This window comes from Phascolarctos cinereus, unplaced genomic scaffold (genome assembly GCF_003287225.1).
Source record: "Phascolarctos cinereus isolate Bilbo 61053 unplaced genomic scaffold, phaCin_HiC Scaffold_4;HRSCAF=312, whole genome shotgun sequence".
NCBI lineage: Eukaryota > Metazoa > Chordata > Mammalia > Diprotodontia > Phascolarctidae > Phascolarctos > Phascolarctos cinereus.
The window spans coordinates 698,673,390-698,696,624 of record NW_027555847.1 but is presented as its reverse complement, the minus strand read 5'-3'; the positions used below and the strand labels follow the sequence as shown (position 1 = coordinate 698,696,624).

The window sequence follows — 23,235 nt, the reverse complement described above, 5'->3', positions numbered from 1 at the left end:
TTTGACATCCCAGAATTGCTCTGTGGCTCAAATTTAAGGCATATGTAAAAGGGTTAGCAGTATTGAATGAAGCAAACAAAACCTGTGTTTCTGTAGTAACTCATTTTTGCAGCTTAGATAGTAATAATGACTGTCAGTGCTTCTGGGAAATGAGGAAGTTTAAACATGGCTCTCTCAATCATGTTCTACCATTGAAAATGGAGAACTCTGAAGGCTTGGACAGGCCCTTTGAACTTATCCCAGTCTGTCCCCTTCACACATGCTGAGTTGCCAACTAAATATCAGTGGTCTTCGATAACCAAAGGTGTTTGTGGCATTCTTTGCTGTCTCTTCCGCAGACAATGCAATTTTGCGTCACTTAAAATCCATTAAACTCAATTGGTATTGATTTATATCTGCCTTCATTTTTAATCAAGGTGTGGATATGGGTATCAGCATTGAAAAGTTGTTGGCTTGATTTTTTCATGTGTCACATACTGAAAAATACAGCATTTAAATCATGAAATGGGAAAGAGGGAGCTGGGGCTTCTTCTCACCTATGTCTATATTGTTATCTAAGCTAGGAAACATTGGACTTACGCAAAATATGTTGCCACGGATCCTTTTACTGAGGGAATGTGGTCAGGTGTATAAACCTGAAACCTTCTCTTAAGGCTTAAAACAACAACAATAGTAGTGATAGCTAGCATTTATCTAGTACCTACTGTGTACCAGGAATTGTGCTATTCTCTCATATGATCCTCACAACAACCCTTGGAGGTAGGCGTTAATATTATCCCATTTTCAGGTGAGGAAACTGAGGCAAACCAGAGATAATGACTTGTCCAGGTCATACAGTAAGTTCTGAGGTCAATTTTGAATTCAGATCTTCTTAGCTCCAGACCTGGCCAGCACTGTATCCACTACATCACCTCTCTGCAACTGTATTTGAAAAAAGGTCTATTAAGTTCTTATTATCGTAACAATGTAATTGTAACATTTAATAGATGCTTGTATTTCAGAAATGACTTTTATTTAAAAAAAGATTTTTAAAAGATCTTTTACTGAGGTTTTCTTTTAGTGGTATATAATTATTAAAACTATAGAATTTGTTGGAAAACAAAAATAATATCGTTGAGAATAGTTGATAATTGAACTATTATAGTTGTAGTTTGATGGAAAGAGCACTGAATCCAGATTCTGAAGACCTGATTTCAAATTCTAAGTTCTGCTGCTCAAGGGCCAATCTGTGCAACCTTGGGCAAGTTACCAGGCCAACTTCTCTCCCATTCAGTTTCCTCCTTTGTAAAATAAAGCAAGTTGGGTTAAATGATATCTTAAGGTCCCTTCCAGTTCTAAATCCTTTGACCTGCTAAGCAATAAAATTAATTTGTTGAAGTCTTTGTCTCTTGAGCTCATCACAAAATAGTGCTTTTGTATTGTTGGTTTTTGTTTCACATTCTTCTTGAGTAATCGGAATGTCTGCATGTGTAAATATTTTAAATTCCTTAATTTGGTATGCTTTCATTATTTTCAGGTAATAATACTAGCTTCTGTGTCTAGCTTCTTAAAATGGGATTTCTTTGGGTGTAGATCTTAGTCTGAATACTTATTTGTAAGTAGATATAATTGTATATTTATTTGTAAGCAACTTCTGAAAAAACAAAAAATCAAAAAAATGTTTCTCCCCAGAGCAGTTTGACCTGAAACTTCCTCAGTGTAAGGCAGTCCTTTAAAATGGGCCTGGAGCACTGAGAGGTGGACATGCTGCTACTGTGTGTTACAGGAAGAACTTGAATTCGGCTTCCTGGCAAAGTAGCAGTAGTATTAAGTAATGGAAGATTAATGTTAGCTAGCATTTATAGAGCCCACTAAAGTCTGCAGAGTGTTGTATATATGTTATCTAATTTAGTCCTCATAGCAACTCTGTGAAGGAGGTATTATCCCCATTTTATAGATGAGGAAACTGAGGCACAGAAAGGTTAAATACCTTGCACAGAGTCATACAGGTCTGAGGCCTGATTTGAACTCTGGGCTTTCTGACACCTAGGCTGGCACTTGATCCATAAAATTTGATAAATATGTTCCCCATGCTCTGGGAATGGTTAATAGGAAAGTCCCACATAGATACCAGTTTTCCAATTTTTTAAAGGATTAGAATTATTAGGGTATAGTTAAAGCAGGTAGTTTTTTTTTATTAATTTATTTTGAGTTATCAGCAATCACTTCCATAAGCTTTTGAGTTTTAAATTCCCCCCCAGATGGCATGCAGTCTAATATAGGCTATCCATATACATTCATATTAAACATATTTTCACATTAGTCATGTTGTAAGGAAGAATTAGAACCAATAGGAGGAACCACCAGAAAGAGAAAACGAAACAAAACAGAAGAAAAAAAAAGAGCAAATAATGTGCTTCGATCTGCATTCAGACTCCATAGTTCTTTTTTTGGATGTGGATAGCATTTTCCATCATGAGACTTTTGGAGATGTTTTAGATCCTTGCATTGCTGAGAAGAACTAAGTCTATCAAAGTTAGTCATGATACAGTGTGGCTGTTACTGTGTACAACATTCTCCTGGTTCTGCTCACTTCACTCAGCATCAGTCCATACAAGTCTTTCCAGGTTTTTCTGAAGTCTGCCTGCTCATCATTTCTTATAGCACAATAGTATTCCATTACATTCATATACCACAACTTGTTCAACCATTCTTCCAGTTGATGGACATCGCCTTCAAATTCTTTGCCACCACAAAAAGAGCTGCTATAAATTAAAGCAGGTGATTTGCAAGGAATAACTGATTTGGGCTGAAAGAATGAATTTCTCTCTTTGTTCAGAATCTTTCATTTCTTCCTTTTGTTTGCTTTTGACCCTTAGACAAATTGTTTCTTTAGTAGAATTGCAATTTGCCTGTAGGCTTCAGCCAGAAAACTTCCTCAGTGGCTTGGACCTCTCCTCCATTGAGTCAGTTCAATCCAGCAAACCTTCATCAAGGGCCTCTGTGGGGGAGGCACTGTTAGGTTCTGGGGATACAAAGGCAAATCAAGAAAAAGTCCTTTTCTTCGGGCAGCTTTTCTGGATAGTCTCACAGGTTCACTGCTTTGGCTCCTCATCTGTGCCACGCTTAGAGACTTCCCTGCATTCCTGACGTAGATGCAGTCTTGGAGGGATTAGACATGGCTTGCTCGCTTGTGATTAATGCCCAGAGTAGGTTACCTGTAGGCCCTCGCTGTGGGGAAAGTTTTTGCCCAGGGAATAACTACTTCACTTGCTTTTTTAAAGAGGCAAGATCATAATCTATGTTTTTCACTGAAGGAAAACCAGATTATTAGCCGAAGGTCTACTTTTATCTTTCATTCTCTTTTGTGTACCTACGTGCGGAGATGGCATTTCCTATCCTTTCTCTCATTTTAATCTTATTATCTATACCTAAAGGAGTATTGGCATATTTTTAGCACTTAGATTGAGTTCTGATCTCAGTTATCCTGTGACTCTGATATCTTATGTTATGGTCTCTACTAGGCAAATAGCTGCGGTCTATATAAATATTAAGTCTTTAAAGGGAATTCCAGGGATCTCAGAGTATTGCCTGAAGTCACTTGCCAGGGAAACACTTGCTGTGTGAGTTCAGTCCAATGTGTAAAATCCTCCCTCCTTGTAGTACTTAAGTCTCTTGGTACTTTTTGGCATTATGAAGTATCCAGAGCCTTACCTTGCTAATTGTTCTGGCTTACCCAAAGTTTTCCTCTAAATTTTGGTTTTATACCGAAACTCATTCTAATAGATGAAGAGACACCTTTCACCAGTGGAAGAGTCAGCTCTGTGTAAAACTGTAAAATGCTTTAAGGTCATTGAAGATGGTAAAGGATAAACATGTATCATTTTGATTAATGATGACTGAAACTCTCAGGTTTTATTTTAAGTGTATATAAAAACCAGAAAATATTAAACGTTTCCTTAAAAGAGCCAATAAACAAACTGGCATTCAATAACCTTTGTCTATCAGAAGTTATTTTCTCTTAGAAAATGTATTTGCTTTGTTAATTCTTTTCTCCTGTCAATATGAAGATGAATTGGATTTTAAAAGTCAGTACTATGTGGTGTCCTTTCCTAAGAATTTGGGGACAGTATGATGGGAAGTTGAAGCTGTTGCTAGTTCATAAATCCTTCTATTTGGCCGAAGTTAGAGATGCACCTTTGGTTTTCAGTAGTTACATAAATGGGCTTGTATGTATAATTGAAAGTCCTCATTTTTAACATATAATCAAGTTTTGTTTTTTAATTAATTATGACTCAATGAGCCTTTTTTATTCTAGAAGCAATTATAATACAGTTTGCCTAGAAGCTTTAAAAGAAAATTAGAGTTTCATTAGCTATTAACAGCTGGAGAAAGTAGGGGGTTTTTTTTGAGCCTAGTAATTCTAGAATTAAGAATACCAATTATATGGAATTTGTTTGGCGCAAAGCCTTCCCATTTAAATATACATGTAAATGTATTCTAGAAGTGGAAATTTGTTCTTTGGCTTAAAAACTGATTGTGAGGAGAAATTCTGTTCTCTTTGAACAATACCGTAAAATATGTTAAGGAGTCCCCTTAACTTGTCTTTTTTGAGTTGCCATATTTTCCACAAACACTGGACCCAGAGTGCAGTGTTGTGAACCAGGTTATAGAAGGGATTCAGAATAAATATATGTCTGACAAGCCCCAGTCACCTATGCTAGAGGTACTTTGATCTCATAAAGCTAATAACACATTTGAAATAATATTATATAAAAATGGAATATTCCTCTCTTGCTTTAGCATCAGTTTACTGTTATTTCAAGTGTGGGATTATTGTTTCAGTGTAATAATGACTAGATTTGGAGATCTTAATGAAAATACTTCAGCTAAAGATATATAATGCAAAGTTATTAATGGAGGCTTAAGATTATTGGGCTCTGTTTCCTTAAACTGACATGTGTTCATGGAAAACTTGAGCATGAGAAGTTATGTACCATTCCTGGAGAGAATTTGTTTTTACTATAAACAGCTTTTAGGCTGCCAGTGCTTGTACCCTTAGTATAAAAGATGTTGACTAAATGATGTTTTTATTATGATATTAAAATTCTGGGTCAGAAATGAATGTGAAGATGCAGCCAGAATTAGGAGGAAAGCAGAAAACTGGGGTGGAGGGAGATTTTTTACAGCCAGTTTCTCTGATAAAGGTCTCATTTCTCAAATATATAGGAAACTGAGACAAATTTATAAAAGTAAGAGCCATTCTCCAGTTGATCGAAGAATATAGACAGATGGTTTTCAGAAGAAGACATCAAAGCTATATGTATATATAGTCATATGAAAAAATGCTCTAAATCATTATTGATTAGAAAAATGCAAATTAAAACAACTCTGAGGTACCACTCCACACCTATCAGATTGGCTAATGTGACAGAATAGGAAAATGACAAAATGCTGAAGAATATGTGGGAAAATAAGGATACTAACTTGGTGGAGTTGTGAACTGATCCAACCATTCTGGAGAACATTTTGGAACTATATCTAAAGGGCTGTAAAACTGCATACCTTTTGATCCAGAAATATTACTACTAGGTCTGTATCCCAAATAGCTCAAAGAAAAGGACTTTTATGCACAAAAATATTTATAGCAGCTCTTTTTGTGATGGCAAAGAATTGGAAACTGAGGGGATGCGCATCAAGCCCATCAATTGGGGAATGGCTAAAAAAGTTGTGGTCTATGATTGTGTGGAATATTATTGTCCTATAAGAAATGATGAGGGGGATGGTTTCAGAAAAATTTGGAATACTCATGTGAACTGATACGAAGTGAAGTGAGCAGAACCAGAACATTGTATACAAGTAACAGCAATATTATAACAACAATCAGCTGTGAAAAGCTTAGCCACTCTGATCAATATAATAGTCTATGACAATTCCAGAAGACTCATGATAAAAAATTCTATCTACTTCCAGAGAGAGAATTGAAGCATTTTTTTTGCCTTCATTTTTCTTGCTTTTTTTTTTCCCAACATAGCTAATGTGAAAATATGTTTTGCCTGACTTTACATGTGTAATGGGTATTTGTGTTACTTGTCTTCTCAGTGTGGAGCTGGGCTGAGGGAGAGATTTTGGAACTGAGAATAAAAATTAAAAAAACATCATTGTGAAAGGAGAAAGATGAAGGGGTTTCTACCACTATTATAACATGTTATGAATGCTTCAGGTTAAGGATTTCATGTCTGAGATTATAATTTGATGCATGAATTCTGTGAATGAGATGAACTTCACCAATCAGTGAGTTGGCAGAAAGCTTTCATCTCTATGATAAAGATAGTCCTTTATGGGACTGTGGGTGCTAGCAAACTTATGGCAACCTGGCCAGCTTCAGGTTATACTTTTAACCAAAGCTATGATTTTTTTTTAACGTGCAACAAAGATAGACATTTAGAAGAACAAAACAAGTATTGGTTTATTTTTCACTGTATTGTATTTTTGTTAAAGAAGCCTGGTGAATATCTAAGCTCAGAATGGAAGCTGCCGTGAATGGGATCCCACCTTTTTCCAGGTTTCATTGCCGTGTGTGCACTCAGTTCCCTAAATTACCTTAGGTGCCTGAACTTAATGTTTCCTATGTGCTGGTACTGCTGAAGCCTTTGCACACGAATTCCCCTATTGTCTGCACCCCTGTGGGGCATCCCTTCCCATTTGGAACGAAAGCCAGACCTCTTTCAGCAAATAAACATTAGTTAGAATGAGGTGATGGTACTTGGTTCTTTTCTCCAGAGGAGGACTTAGAGGTTGTATAGTCCAACCAGCTGACCTTACAAATGAGGAAACCAATGCCTTGAGGTTGTGACTTGTTCAAGGTCGGGTAAAGGTAGGATTCAGCCCCATGTCTTCTGGCTCTAAATCTTGTGAAGTTGACACTTTCACATTGGCCTTCAGTTCATGGAGGGGAAGAAAAACAAAAAGCAGGTCATTGCCCCTCAAAGAATCTACAGTCTAGTCCATTTCATTCCAAGAATTAAGTGCAAAGGCATTGTGCTAGGCCCTAAGAATACAAAGACAGAATAGGAAACAGCATATATTGGGGGGGGGGGGGAATATAACATGTAAAATGAAGCAAATAGGCCAACTCTAACACTAGAGAGGTAAGCAGGAATTATATTTTTGTTTTTTGTTTTTAAATTTATTTATTTTTAGTTTTCAACATTCACTTCCATAAGCTTTTGAGTTTAAAATTTTCTCCTCCTCCCTCCCAAGACAGCGTGCAATCTTATATAAGGTCTACATAAACATTCACATTAAACATATTTTCACATTAGTCATGTTGTAAAGAAGAATTAGAACCTATAGGAGGAACCGTGAGAAAGAAGAAACAAAACAACAACAAAAAGAGAGCAAATAGTGTCCTTTGATCTGCATTCAGACTCCGTAGTTCTTTCTCTGGATGTGGGGAACATTTTCCATCATGAGGCTTTTGAAGAGAAGAGCCAAGTCTATGAATGTTAGTCACACAGTGTGGCTTTTACTGTGTACAATGTTTTCCTGGTTCTGCTTATTTCATTCAGCATCAGTTCATAGAAGTCTTTCAGGTTTTTCTGAGATCTGCCTGCTCATCATTTCTTATAGCACAACACTATTCCATTACATTCGCACACCGCAACTTGTTCAGCCATTCTCCAATTGATGGGCATCCCCTCAATTTCCAATTCTTTGCCACCACAGAAAGAGGTGCTACAAATATTTTTGTACGTATGGGTCCTTTTCCCATTTTATAATCTCTTTGGGATACAGCCCTAGAAGTGCTATTGCTGGGTCAAAAGGTAGGCACAGTTTTATAGCCCTTTGGGCATAGTTCCAAATTGCTCCACAGAATGTTGGATTAGTTCACAACTCCACCAACAATGCATTAGTAGGAACCAAATTTCTTTTGAAAGGCTTTAAATGTCAACCTGAAATGTTAGTGTTTTATCCTAGCAGCCAGAAGAAGCTTCCATATTGGTTTCTTAGGTGACATGGTCAGATGGAGCTTTGAAAGTAAAATCATCAGCGGCAGCTAGGTGGCACAGTGGATAGAACTCTAGCCTTGGAGTCAGGAGGACCTGAGCTCAAATCCAGCCTCAGATACTTGACACTTACTAGCTGTGTGATCCTGGGCAAGTCACTTAACCCCAACTGCCTCCCCAAAAAGCAAAAAAAAAAAAAATCACCTCACTTTAAAAGGGGCAGCTAGGTGGCGCAGTGGATAGAGCACTGGCCCTGAATTCAGGAGGACCTGAGTTCAAATTCGACCTCAGACCAAACACTTGAGTCACTTATTAGCTGTGTGGCCCTGGGCAAGTCACTTAACCCCAATTGCCTCACCAAAAAAAAAAAAAAAAAAAGAAAGTAAAGTCGTCTTGGCTGCTATGTAAAGAGTGAATTTGGAAAAGGCAGAGGAGGTTGGAAGTTAGAAGTCTACTTAGGCTGTCACAGTAGGCCTGGGATAAGACAAGCACACAAATATACAGTTACTGCTATAAGGCTGCTAATGGATATGCAGACGGAGAGATCCATCAAGGGACCTTGGTAGATTTATACTTATATTTCTGTAAAGGTAATAGAGGTTATCCCCAGTGACTAAGATTTTAAGTGCTGTGTGCCAGGCACAGTGGCTAAGTGTTTTAGATTGCAAAGACAAATAGGAAACAGCTGCACCAGTTCTGCCCTCAAGAAACTTGTGTTCTCTTTTCTCTCTATGTTGGCCAATAGGTCATCCATCTGCTGACGTGGGAGCTTCCATGCACGCCAATTCTGTGCTCATCTTAAAGCCAGCTTGGGAGCTCATGACGCTAGCCAGCATGGCAGAGGCCTTCTTCTGGTCTCTCAGCATAGTGCAGTCATTAAAATAGTGGTCCTACATCTCATTCTAAATACCCGAACATGGTAGGAAGAGACCTGACTGCCAACTCATGTTTTGTAGTAGACATTGCATAGGTTCTGATGTTTTTGGGGCGGGGATGAGAAAAGTTTAGCCCTAATTTATGGAAATTAATTTTTTTGTACTCTCTTTGGGAGACCTAGATCTTTTCCTATTGGTTACATGTTTTGCCAGGAGTGTTTAACCTCCCCCCACCCCCATTGAAATGTATTCTGAATGGCATTTCCATTCTGGTCTAAATAAATCCCAATTTAGCTGTCCTAGTTTGCTCTGAAGCTTTGAGTTTTTGATACAGGATACTTTCAGTTTCCTCAAAGAAACAATCATGGCTAATAAAAATAAAATATAACATCATAATTCAAATATGTATTTTATACTGTTGATCTAGTTTTATCCACATTCTAATCCTCAACAAAAGACTTTACATTGTGTAACTTGTGCTTCACAAGGAAATAAAAAGTATGTGGATTTTCAAGATTTTTTTTTTCACTTGCTAATCTAGGTTGTATGTACTTTGACCCGCTTTTCCTTAAAGAGATTCAGCTAATGGAACCTTTCGGTCATACAGAGAACTTGAGAGAGGGAGAGAGAAAGAGAGAGAGAAGCAAACAGGTGTCTGAAAGGTTGCGCACTATTCTGGGAGAAATCTGATTAATGTTGATGTGCTAAATTTATCAGGCCAGGATTGTAACCTGCTGTCAGATTACATAGTTCATGCCAAGGTCAACTGTAAATCTTATATCAGTTTCACATGTTTTATATGTGAAGGACATTTGGAGATGAAAGCAATTTGCATTTAACAGCAAAATTAATTGTGTCTTTTTGATTGGAAAGAAAATTTTTCCTTGAACAATTTGAAAACAGTGATTCAGATGGCATTCCCAAGGCCTGTACTGGACTCTGTTTTACCACAAATTGCTGTGTTCAAATTATGTCTCTTGTGGTGGAAACAAGTATCTTCACTATAGCAAAACAGGAAAACCTCAACAAGAGTTCGCAGCATTAACATCACTGTTGGAAAAGGTGGCAGTTGCTACAATTCACCACATCCTTATATTTATATGATGCCACCAGAATATCTGGATTGTTGCACTGCAGTTCAATAAACATTTATTAAACACCTCTTTGGTTGCTGGAGTGGAAAATTTGAGAACCTGCGCAGTCTCTCTCACTCTCTCTTTTGTGAGCACCAGAGACAGAGAGAGAGAGAAGAAGAAACCTACCCTAGATTTTGGAAGAGCAGATTTTGAAGGGTTCAGAGAAAGGAAAAGTTGGATCCCAAGGACTAAAATTATATAAGGAAAGTCATCCCAGGAGGGATGGAAATCTGATAAGACTAAAATCCTAAAGACATAAAGAGAAGTAATCCCAGCGGGGGGAAAAAAAGAAGGCTGTTGTCTAAAGAGACCATGTAAACTAATGTGGATGCATAGGAAACTCCCATTTAATTTTTAAAAACTGTACAGAAAATGGAAATAAGGGCAGGTAACAGGATGAGTATGAGAGTGTGTTGTTGTCCTGTGAGGATAGAGTGAAGAATGATAAATCTCAGAATTAGTTGAGGTTTGGAAGGATAATAAAATAATTTTTCTTAAAGTCACATTGATGAAAAGGAGGATTCAAGAAGGGCCAGGGCTGCAGGTTGGAGCAGACAAGATGCTCATAAGGATCCTAAAAAAGCCAAGCTCTTCAATTTTTCTTCTTGCCAATGAGAATTGTTCCTGAATTGACAAGAGCTCCATAAAAAGGGCCACCCAAGCTAGTAAGCAGCTAGTAAGAAAGCCAGAGCCCCTCCCACCACAGAGGATCTCAGGTCCCCTGTTTCAGATGACCTACATCCGAAGGTGCTGAAGGGGCAAGTGTGCTTGAGCCCGCTGTCCAGGATCTTTGGGAGACGAGAGACAGTGGGAGAATTAGAGAAAGGCAGATGTCCCAATTTTCAGAGAAAGAAGTCTACAAACGAGGCTAGTTAGCAGATGTTTAGCCTTCATTGGAATAGCTGTCTACCCGTAGTGGAAGGGTGATCAGACGTGTTCTGCTTGGCCCTAAAGAGTTGAATGAGGAGCAAGAAGTGAAAGTTGAGAAGAGGCAAATTTGACTTGTTGTAGGACAAACTTACTAATAATTAGGTGTCCAGAAGTGAAATGGGCTGCCGAGGGCCTTCTTGTTCAGTTGTCACTTGGACTAGACAACCTCTGAAGGGCTTTGCCACTCTGAAACTCTGTGATAAAGACCTAAAGGGCACTGGATGTTTGAAGACAAAAAGAAACCAGGCCTTTCCTCTGAGGGCCTTACATTAAAAAAAAATCAATTTCTATTGATATCTTTTGTTTTTTACATCACCTATATTTTCATCCTTCTCCCCTTCCTCTCACTTATAACAGAATGTAAAAAGAAGAGGAAAAAAACCTAGTTCAGTAAAATTCTCTAACATTCCCCCCCCAAAAAAGTCTGACGTGTATTGTTCCACACTCATTCTTCTCTCACCACTAACTGCAAAGAAGCGAGAGGAGATGGGACTCAAGTTCTACTAGGGAATATACAGGTCCACTAATCTATAATTGGAAGGTAATGTGAGGCAGAAGAACATTAATACCTGAGGGGCTTATGGAAGGCCCAGATTATGGCCATCTTGAAGGCAAATAAGGATTCTGAGAGAGGAAGAGGAAGAGAGATTATGTGCCAAGAAGGAAGACTGCCCATCAGTAAAGAGGGCCAGGAATACGAAGAAAAGCAAAAGATGGTTTCTGTTCTTGAGGAACCCACAAGCTAATGGGGGAGACAGCATGCAGACAACTATGTACAAACAAGCTAGATGCCAGATAGATAGGAAACAAGGCATTAGAATGAAGAGGAATTGGGGAAGGCTTCCTGTAGGAAGTGGAATGTTAACTGGGGCTTGAAGGAAACCAGGAGGCTGAGATGAGGAGGGAAGAGCATTTCAGGCATAGAGGACAGCCTGAGAAAATGCCTGGAGCCAAGAGAGAGAATATCTTGTTGGAGGAGCAGCAAGGGGGCCAGTGTCACTGAGTAGAAGAGTATCTGGGGTGGGGTGGGTATAAGGTATAAGAAGACTGGAAATGTGGGGCCAGGTTAAGAAGGACTTTAAATGCCAAACAGAGGATTTTATATTTGATCCTGGAGGTGATAGGGAGCCACAGGAGTTTATGGGAGGAGAGGGGGTGTTGAATGACACAGTCAGACCTACCCTTGAGGGAGATCACTTGAATGGCTAAATGGAGAGTGGAATGGAAGAGAACTCAAGGCAGGCAGACTGTTGCAGTAATCTAGGCATGAAGAGATGAGGGCCTGCATGGGACTGGCAGCAGTATCCTTAGAAGGGGGAATTTGAAAATGGCACAGAGGTAAAATTGACAAGCCTTGACAAAAGATTGGCTATATTGGGGGGCAGGGGGAGGGGGGAGAGAGGGTGGTGATGGTAAGGAGTTGAGGCTGACAGCTAGTTTGCAAGACTGAAGGACTGGGACGATAGTGGTACTCTGGGTAGGCTTGAAAAAGACTAGGATTTGAGAGGAAAGATAAGTTCAGTTTTGGGCATGTTGAGTTTAAGAGGACATCTTGGTCAATAGGACATCCAATTTGAGGTGTCTTATATGTAGTTGGAGAAACAGCAGAAGTAAAGGATGAGTAAAGAAACATGAGAATGATCAGCATAGAGATAATAACTGAATCCATAGGAGCTGATGAGATCACCAAGTAAAAGAGTATGGAGGAGAAGTGAAAAGGGCCCAGGACAGACCCTTGCAGGACACTTAAAGCCATAAGGCGTGATCTAGATGAGGATCTGCCAAAGGAGACTGAGAAGGGATTGTCAGCTAGGAAGAGAACCCGGAGAGAGGGGCGTTCCAAAAACCTAAAGAAGAAAGTCAGAGAGACAGGATGAACAATAGTGTCAGCGGCTGCAGAGAGGTCAAGGGGCATGAGGATTGAGAAAATTGGACAATTTCTACAAGCACATGGACACAGGAAATGGATTTGATGAGTTTAGGTGGGTTGGGACACAGCATGAAATGAAGTAATGTGAAATAAGGCTGGAAAGAGATATTGGAGCCAAACCATGACAGGCCTTTAGAGAGCCCCTGAAAGGTTTTGACAAGGTAGTGGCACGGCCAGATTTGTACCTTTTGGAGGCTGTTTGAGCAGCTCTGCAAAGAATGAATTGGAGAGAGCCAAGGATAAAGCAAGGAGACCAATGTAGAGGCTGTTGCAGTGATCCAGGTGAAAGATGGTGACGCCTGAGCTTGGATAGAGGCTATGTAAATGGAGAGATGAGAAGTAATGAAAAGGGCAGCATGTTAGTTCTGCCTCATAGCAAGGCTTATCCACTGCCTAGATGGGGTGGAGGGAACGAGAGGGATGGGCATCAAGGGTGCCTTTTGCCATTTAGAAGCTGAGGAGCACCAGGAGAATGGCATTGCTGTGGAGGTTACATAGGGAACATAACGAATTCTGTTTTGGACAGGTTGAGGATGAAATGCTGATGGCAGACATCCAAGGGGAGACAAGTATGGAGGTAATTGGTAATGGGGCCCTAGAGTTCAGAAAAGAGATTAGGGTCAGACAGAGGGATGCTCAGATGCTATAGAATTTCAAAACTTGGGATTCCCGAAGGGTGAAATCCTGCATATCAGTTTGCCGTGCAAACAGTGAGATTGAGATTGGCTTCTCCTGCTGTGCTAGGAGAAGGCCCCCACAGAACTATATGCTATATGTTGGCTATCTGCCACTTCCTTGGCCCTGCCAATTCACCTAGGTGTTCCTCTGTGATTCTACTGCCTTTTCTCTGAGGATTATTTCAATTTATCTTTTATGTAGCTTGTTTGGACATAGTTGTTTGCCTGTTTTTCCCATCAGATGGTGAGCTTGAGGGCAAGAGCCATCTTTGGCTTTTCTTCGTATTCCTGGCCTTTTCCCACTAGACTGTGAGCACCTTGAGAGCCAGGACTGCCTTTTACCTTTCTTAGCACAGTGCCTGGCACATAGTAAGGCACTTAATAAATGTTTATTGACTAAGTATATTTCCCACATCTGACTATGGCTCTTCCTAACAGTTTTATCATCAAAGTGGGAAAACAGTTCCATACTTGTTAGGAACACATCTGTATATTAGGGGAAATTTATTTAGGAACATGCTGTGTTACTGATTATGTATCTCTGTTTTGCTACAGCTTTACTTGTAATATTTTAAAGTAGACTTTCAATTTTGTAATAATCATTTCTTGAAGTTGACTGGACTTGGAGTCAGGAGAGATGCAGTTCTGGCTCCAACATTACTAGTTGTGTATCTTTGAACCAGTGTCCCTCTTTTGGGCCTCAGTTTCCCCATCTGTGGCATAGGAGTAATTTTTGGCAATACCTGTTTTACTTGGTTGTGATACAGAAAGTGAGCGGCAAGCTTTAAAGTGCTGTATAAATGTAAGTTACTCATCTCTTTCCATATTTTTTTTTCCCTTTTAGGGGTAGCAGATGGTGTAGGAGGCTGGAGGGACTATGGAGTTGATCCGTCTCAGTTCTCAGGGACTTTAATGCGAACGTGTGAACGCTTAGTAAAAGAAGGACGTTTCATCCCAAGTAATCCTGTTGGAATTCTCACCACAAGTTACTGTGAGCTACTGCAAAATAAAATACCTTTGCTCGGTAAGGAGACAAAATTCCTCTGCTCTTTCCATTTTTTCTGTTAGAACACATGACTTAAACAACAAAAGCACCCCCTCACCTGCCTGGCTTCTCTTCTCTTTGCACTAAAGCAGGCTTGGTAGACACAGCTCAGAGTAACCAAAGAGCTTGCCTAGGTTCTCCTCTGCCCTGGGACTGCCTGCTGCCCCCTTACGTACTGCTGAAAAACGGTGGTGGGCAGGGAAAAGGCCAGGAAAACCATCTCCTCCTGCAGAGCGCTGTGTTTGCGGCTCGTCCTGGAGAGCTTTCTGTGGCCTCTCTTCACAGCCCTAAGAGGAAGTTAGAGCAAGTATTGTTATGCCTCCTTTTACTGATGAGGAAACTGAACTTTTGAGAAGTTGTGACTTGATTAGGATCCCTTAGCTGGTAAGTGTCTGACATAGGTTTGGAATCACAGACTCCTTACTTCATCTCTAAGTCTGCTTTTCTCTCTCTCTGTCTCTCTTTATCTCTCCTCTCTTCCTCCACAATATTTATTCTTGGTGAATAATATCCTGTTTCTGCATGAGCTTTTAAAAGTCCCATTCAAGTGGCTAAAAACCATTTGATTGTTCAGTAACTAGCATGACACAGAGGTGAATCCCCTGTTTATTAAAAAAAAAAACTTCAAAAAGCACTCACCCTCCTCAAATTCCCTTTGATTTACTTATTTGTATACTTGTATTCTCCAGGAGAATGTTAAAGTCTTTGAGGGCAGGGATCGAACCTCTATTTCCTAGTGCTTTCAACAACTAATTTTTATCTTGATATGATGGTTGGAGAATCACTACTTAAAGCCATGACTTCGAGCTTATTAAATAAATAATATGAATTCAACACATGAAAGTATATCTATTGTTATTAATTGCTAACAAATTCCTTTGCCATTGAAGGATTAATTTCTGGGTAAGGGGGGAGGGTCATAATCAGAAATGAAGATACTAGAAAACTTTGAGTAAAAATATTTTTTAAAAACCTGGTTTCCATAGTCATATATACATATACATATACACATATATGTATGTGTTGCTAATGGAAGATACTCCAAAGTGGAAAATAATTCTCCTGAAATTTCAAGAGTAGGAAGGGATGCCCCCTGGTGCCACTCTGAGCTTCTTGTCTCTACATTAATTAATTGCCCTGCTTTTCTCTGCTGCCCTTGGCTCTTGTCTGGTTGCCCTGTTTTCTGAGATCACTGTGGAGCATATAACAAGGCTATAAAAAAAAAAGCCAACTGATTTGGGGTTTGAGCTTTGTAAGGGCTTTCACATTTTTCCTGAATCTTGAAGAACTTTAAGCATAAAAAACATTAAAATAGGACACTTTTCTTCTAAAGTACATTTAAAAAAGGATGCTTTGCTTTGCTGACACACTCCCCACTCTCACCTGAATTCAAATGTGCCTGAACTCTGTGTAACTCAGATTCCAGATCATTTAGCAGAGGATGCCTGCAGATCTCGACTGAACCATGGCTTCTGCCCAAAATGGTCATCAGTCATGGTGCCTGTGGAGGTTTGGTATTTCGCTGTACAGAGGCAGCTGATGGTTCAGAGTCAGGGAGACCCAAGTTCAAATCCAGCCTCAGACATTCACTAGCTGTGTGACCTGGGAAAGTCTGCTTGTTGTTCGGGTCATTTCAGTCCTGTCTGACTCTCTGTGACCCCATTTGGGGTTTTCTTGGCAAAGATACCAGGATGGTTTGCCATTTCCTTCTCCAGCTCATTTTACAGATAAGGACACTGAGGCAAACAGGGTGAAGTGACTTGCCCAGGGTCACTCAGTTAGTAAGTGTCTGAGGCCAGATTTGAACTTCTTGACTCCAGGCCCAGCACTCTATCCACTTTGCCACCTAGCTGCCTGGGCAAGTCACTTAGCCTCTGTTTCCTGTCTGTAAAAAGGGGATAATAAGGGTACCTCCCTCCCAGGGTTATTGTGAAGACCAAATGAGATAATACTTGTAAAACACTTGGCACGGTGCCTGGCACATAGTAGGTGCTATAGAAATGTTTATTGCAGGGCCTCCCCCATCTGTATTGCAAAAAAAAAAAAAAACGGTAACAACAACAACAGCAACAACAACTGTGGAGCACGTCAGCTTCCGGGGAAAGGCTGAGAACTCACCAGTTTGGGGGGTTTTTTGAGATGTTTTAGCTGCTATGGCTCAGGGTGGTTTCCTAGACAAATGCCCCATCTTACCTCAGAAACCCAAGGAGGAGAATGCAGATCTTCTGAAGTCAACATAGCCTAGGAATTTGAGAGGGCAGTCCTAATAAGGTTATCCCTCTCTCTGTTTGCTGCCCCAAAGACTTAAGTTGTTTACAAAACTAGGGGCTGAATGACAGTACAAATACTTCCGTCTTTGGGAGTAGGAGGGATCTTTCTGGGAGCTGGCTAAGTGCTTGGGCTGCCCAAGAGCACTCCAGAGTGGTCTTCTTACCCTCCGTCGCCCTTTGCTCTTCATTTGCCAGCTCGCTCGCTCAGCTGTAGTGCTGACTTCTTTCTGTTCAGAGTCCACAGATTGGCTTGGTGGGAAATCTCTAGCTTTCGGTTGTCAAGAAATGGTTCCCTCTGTTGACTGAGCCCCATATGCCTCCAGGAATAATTTGGGTTGGAGAAAGGTGTGTCCACTCCAAGCCTGATCTCATTTTGTAGGATGAGGCCTTAATTTGTCGTCTGAGGCTTTGGGTAGTTAAGAATAACAGACATTTAAATGATTCTGTCAGCTGCCTATGATCACAGGCATAGACAATGATGTCCTAGTTTTGCCAGTGAATAACATGACTAGAGATTCATCTTCCTCACAAACCCTTCTTAACTTGTTATCTTCAATAGATCTCTAATGCCCTCTCCTTCAGGAGGCCTTTGGGGAGTTCTGCATCTCATGAACAGATGGGCCTACTTTGAAAGGAAAGCTAGTTGGTCGATTCATGGAATTTGGGAGTTGGAGGGAACCTTGGAAAGCATCTAGTTCCTTACCCCCACAAGAATGCCCTCTCCCACTTCCCTGGCACGTGTTCATTCACCAGGCATTTGCTTGAAGACTTCCAGGGAGGGAGACCCCACCCAGAGCAACCCATTCTACTGCTGGATGGCTCTGATTTAGAATCTGAACTGTGATGTCAGTATCTGCTGGGTTATTAAAAAGCCCTGTAAATTACAATTAAACATTCTCTTCTTTGGAATGTCAGCTTAGCAATATTAATAGTTAGCATTTATTTAGCACCTGCTATATGCCAGGCACTGCTAAGCACTTTATAATTGTTAGCTCATTTAATCCTTATAACAAATCTGGCAGGTAGAGGGTATATCATGATCCACATTTTACAGATGAGGAAATAGAGACAAACAGGTTAAGTGACTTGTCCAGGGTCACACAGCTGGTCACACAGTCTAGCTGGATTTGAACTTGGGGCGTCCTGATTCCAGATACCTTTGTATTCATTTTAGAATTAAAGGTTCAGTAAATGTCCACATATAAATAAGTGTATTTAGGGTTTTCTTTTCTTTTTTTTATATTTGGCTAGGCAGTGGGGTTAAATGACTTGCCCAGAGTCACACAGCTAATAGGTGTTATGTATCTGAGGCCAGATTTGAACTCAGGTCTTCCAGAATCCAGGGCTGGTGCTCTATCCACTGTGCCGCCTAGCTGCCCCAGGGTTCATTTTTTCTTAACATTTTAATGTGTCCAGTTCATTGAAGTTCTATTAAGTGCCTACTATGTAATAATCTCTGCCCTCAGATGATCCCTATTTAAATACATCCCAATTTCCATTTTCAAAATCTCTGTATTTTAGGAGGCAGAATAGTGGTATAGAAAGTATACTGTTCTTCAAATAATGCTGGCCTGGATTCAGATCCTGACCCTTAATGTAAACTGTGTAATCCTGGGCAAGTCACCTCAGAGCCTCAATTTCCTAATCTGCAAATGGGAATAACACCAGGAGTATCCCCATAACAGGTTTGTTTTGAAGATCAAGTGAGATAATGTATGAAAAGTGTTTTGTAAACATTAAAAATGCCACAGAAATGAATTATTTATATATGGAAAAATTGTGAAGTGAAAGATTGCTTCTCCATTCCATGAGCTACATGTGAAGTGTTTACTTGTGGTCACCAACCTCAGGCCTTCACCACCTTGTGTGGGAAAATGTCTTCATGACCTCAGCAGATAGAAATGAGTTCCTCTTAACCCTAATTTAAAATGTTGATTAAGCTCTGCCCTGTCTTAAATGTTACTGCTTCTCCTACAGAAGGCTCAGGTGCCAGTGATGCAAGAGAAATGTCAAGATAATAACCTAGCTGACCTTGTGCTCGTATTTAAATATTAAAATTAGTATCTCATCTTCACAACATTCTGACCTTTTGAACATCTTAATTGACCTCAGCTAGCAGCTAGCTTAGAAAGGTTATTTCCATGTAAATTATATTTAGCCTGAGACCAGATCATTATTTTTATTTGGTTTTGTTTCAGTGTTAAAACACCATGGTTCAAAACAGACCCCCCCCTTTTTTAATATGTGTTATCTGGAGAAATTATATCTAAAATAAACGAGATGATCCATAAGTCTTGTTCTAGCTCTGAAATTCTATGAATCCAACCAAAGAAACTGAAATCATCATAGTCTTATTTGTGGTGCATCAATCTCCAACATTAAAATTTGAAGATTTTATGCATCTTCTGGGCACTTAGGAGTGGGTGGGATTAAGCTTTTTAATTTAAAAAAGTATGTCAAAATCCATTACCCTCTGTTGCTGTTTTCTGAAAATATTCTCTAAAATTCTGTACCCATTCCACTATATTGACATTAATCAGCTTACTGTTAATACCCATCTGATCAGAATATAGGAAGCATAAAATAATAACAAAGGAAATCCAACTAGTAAAATGCTTGTGTATTCCATATGATTAAAATATGTATCCAGGGCAAATATAAGAAGAGGCTTGGGCCTCATGCCCGTTTTCTTCCTTGCTAGGGAGCAGCACGGCCTGCATAGTGGTTTTGGACCGGACAAGCCACCGCCTGCACACGGCCAACCTGGGGGATTCGGGCTTTCTGGTAGTTCGAGGAGGGGAGGTGGTCCACCGGTCGGATGAGCAGCAGCACTACTTCAACACTCCATTTCAGCTTTCGATCGCCCCTCCTGAAGCGGAGGGAGTCGTCCTCAGTGACAGGTGAGCCTCTTCCTCCCAGCCACTTAGGCCTTGCTTTTCCTTTCGCGGCTCCTCAGGCCCCTGCTGCTGTTTTTTCTCTTTAGTGGGATGGCAGTAGTCACTTTCAGTTCCCAGGTAAGGAATTGATCAGAGGATAAATTGAGGGTGGTGGTTCTCCTCCCGGGAGTTCATCTTGTCCATTGTGCCCGTTGTGTGTGGACCCGGGGCTAGCCTGGCAGTCAGAAAGACCCGGGTTCAAACCCTGCTTCAGAGACTGACAAACTGTGGGACTCTGGGCAACTCCTTTGGCCTCTCTTGGCCTCAGTTTCCTGTAAAATGGGACGAAGAATAGCACGTACCTTATGGAGCTGGTATGAGGGTCAAATGAGATAAGATAGAAAGCATTCTATTTCATCTGAGCTGGATTCTGCTGTAATATGGTTAACATGTGTGGGCAGTGGTGTGAGAGCTTTGTCTTTAAGGTTGTGTTTGCCAGAGACATTTTTCATTCTGACGACAAACAGCCCAGACTGGGTTGGATTTGATTGCTTTATGTTGCTCACATCCATGACTCGAGAGCAGGTCCATGTCCCAGGTAGGAAGCTGAATTTGCTTTACTGTTCAAGCATACAGTGAGGAATCTGGCAAAAGCATTGGCCAGGTTTGACCAGAGAAGAGAATCAAAGGTCATCTGGGCTAATTGACCGTCGGGGGGGACAGGACAGATGTACTTCTGCTTGTGCTTTTTGCACTTATTGAGGTGTTCTTTGCCACCTGTTTCAGAGTTAAACTTTAAGTGGCCAAGAACCTAATGTTTACTTGCAATTTGTTGAAAGATCTTAAAATGGCTCTTTTCCTAACACGAATGTGACAATTAAATGGTTGTCATTCCAGGTCAAATTAGAGATGTTACTGAGAGAGAAGTTTTAATGATTGCTTGCTGCCTTTTACCTGCTGTTCTGGATAGAACCAGATCTTAAGGCATTGAACCAATTCTTGTTGCTAGCATTTTTATCTGAATGAGTGGATCTTATCTACAGCTTAATCAGTGTGTAGAGCTTGCTGAGAACTTTTATGGAGACTTGAAGTAGATTATGAAATAAATATACTGCTGTAATTTTGAGGGGGAGGAGAAATTATAATAAGGCTGTTTGTAAAATTTGGTTTATAGAGGTAGTGACCCATGATCAGATTAACCTGCCTGGGAGCATGAGCTGGGGACCTTAAGTGCCAGGCATCACCGTTGGCCAGCAGCACCTGGGGAACAGTGATTGGGATAGCGTTGCTTTTTCATTTAGTTTGTGGCACCTGTTTCCGTTTCAGAATCCGGCTGCTCTCTGTCGTTTGGGCACTATCAGGCTGGGGCAGGGGTGGCCAGCCTGCCTTCAAGCCAGTGGCCGTTGCTTTCCTTGGCACTTGGAGCAGCCTGGCCAGCATGTGATCTCAGCTCATGTTTCAGAGCGGGCAGGTTCCCAGCAGCACAGTGTGTTCAGTCAGAATGGGCAGAAACTGCATCTGGCAGCAGCCCAAGTTCGTGAATGGGAGTGTTGGGAGAAGATAACAAAACTGGCCAATGGAAGGAAGTCTTTCACAGGCTGAGCAGCAAAAGACACTCATGGAAAAAAAACCACAGCCTGAAACTGGACTAGGGTGCTCCACTGATCTGAACCTCTGAGATCTCGTTTGTCACAAAAGACCAAGCAGACATCCCGAGCCGGGCCTTTCCTTGCTACTTCAGGGTGGTTTCTAATTCTGCTGAATCCCCTCGCCCCTCAGCATTCTTTTTGCAACATCCCGATTTATTCACAACATACAACTTCAGCTGAAATTAGGTTTTCACCTTTAGTTATGGTAGTTGTTGTGACTCTTGGTCACCTTCTAGCTTCTAGGCTCAGTGTGCAGGTGGATGCCTTTCATGCCCTGCTTCTTCATTCACAGCACAAAGGGAGTTGTATCTAGACGTCTTAAGGGGTCAGGAGCTGGGTGGGAAGTCCAGGAAGCTGGCTCCTGATCTCGATTCTGCCTCTTTTCACCTGTGGGACTCAGGGTCACTTGCTCCTCTGCCTCTGTGTGGTTTCTTTGGCTTACAGTCTGTGGTCTGGCTACCTTCGTCATCATGAGTACTTGGATGTCACTAATACCAGTGCTCCCCTTTAGTAGCAAGCACCTTGTGGTTAGAGATCTAGAACTTCAAGGGACCGTAAAGCTACTTGTCCCCCCACCTCCGTCCCTCAGTCTTACAAATAGGAACCCTGAGGTCCAGGGGATTATGTGACTGGCTAGATGTTGGTGTCACCAGGTGGTGGTGGGAGGGCAGAGAGCCAGGCTTGGAAGCAAGAAGACCTGAGTTCAGACCCTGCCCCTGATACCCACAGTACCCTGGGGAAGTCAGCCTCTCTTCCTTAGTTTCCCCATCTATAAATTGGGGATCATAACAGCACCTCCCTCCCAGGGTTGTTGTGAGGGTCACTGGGATATTTATAAAGCACTTTGTGAACCTCAAAGCTTTGTATAAATGTTGGTTATTTCTTTTGCAACCAACAAAGGTATTAAGTGTCAGAAGCAGGATTTGATCCCAGGTCCTCTGACGTCTGAGCCAGTGCTCTTTGCTCTGAAGGTCAGGAAAAGGTGAACTGGAGAAGCTGTCAATGTGCATGCACCGTGCAGATGGCAGCAGGGAGCTCCTTTACTAAAGTTGTCTCCTTTGAAGAAAGTCTAGCAGAAGCTGGGCTTGGACAAAAGCCTTTTTGTCTTTACTTCCTCAACTTAGCTCTGTTCTCCTTACTCTCTTCCTACCTCAGTCTCTTTTCCGTTCCTTGTTGCCTAATCAACCTGCAGATTTTTCCCCCTAAAGCGCAGTTTAAGGGGCCAGGCCCTGGTGATCACCTTTGATATCTTGACCACTTTGGATCATAAAGCATTAGACCTATCCGGCCCAAAGGCCTACAAATCCACCTTCCAGGGGCCTTTTCCCATTCCCTCCACCCGCTCACCCCAGCTCTTTTTTTTCCAGGCTCAGGTCTCCATTCCAGGTGTATTTTCCTGCCTAAAAGATTGTCTTATCTTTTAAAAAATCAGCTTTTCCCCCTTGAAACCTTTAAAAGGCTTTTAAAAGTTTTTAAAAATATATTCCAAGTCAAAATCCTTGCTTCAAACAATCCATCATCTAAATAAACAGTAACCATCGAGGGGAGAGATGTTTTATCAAGGATATTGCCCTCAAAGCACAAGTTCTTCTGGTTATAACGTGTTCTCTAGACACTCAGAATTCCTTAAGAGAGCACATACACCCTTGTATGTGAAGGAGAATTCTCTTTGTCATTTACTTTGCTGAGCTGATTAATTCAATGTTTTTTGCTTTGAGAAAAAAAAAACTTAATATTTGTTGAATGGGAGAAAAAAAGAGCCTGCCATCTCATGTGTATATATATATATGTATACACATATGATACAGTAAATTCTTCTGTAGGACAGATAGTATAGGTACTTAACAGAAAATTATTGT

General features: G+C 40.8%; 1 protein-coding gene across 1 annotated transcript in view; it reads left to right on the top strand.

Annotated features, from left to right (window-relative positions):
- PPTC7 (protein phosphatase targeting COQ7) overlaps positions 1 to 23,235 on the top strand; it is a 39,422-nt gene that overhangs the window by 8,925 nt on the left and 7,262 nt on the right. The window contains exons 2-3 of the mRNA XM_020970213.2: positions 14,381 to 14,560; positions 19,553 to 19,751. Coding sequence (XP_020825872.1) covers positions 14,381 to 14,560; positions 19,553 to 19,751 — 379 coding nt within the window. The remainder of the gene's footprint in view (positions 1 to 14,380; positions 14,561 to 19,552; positions 19,752 to 23,235) is intronic.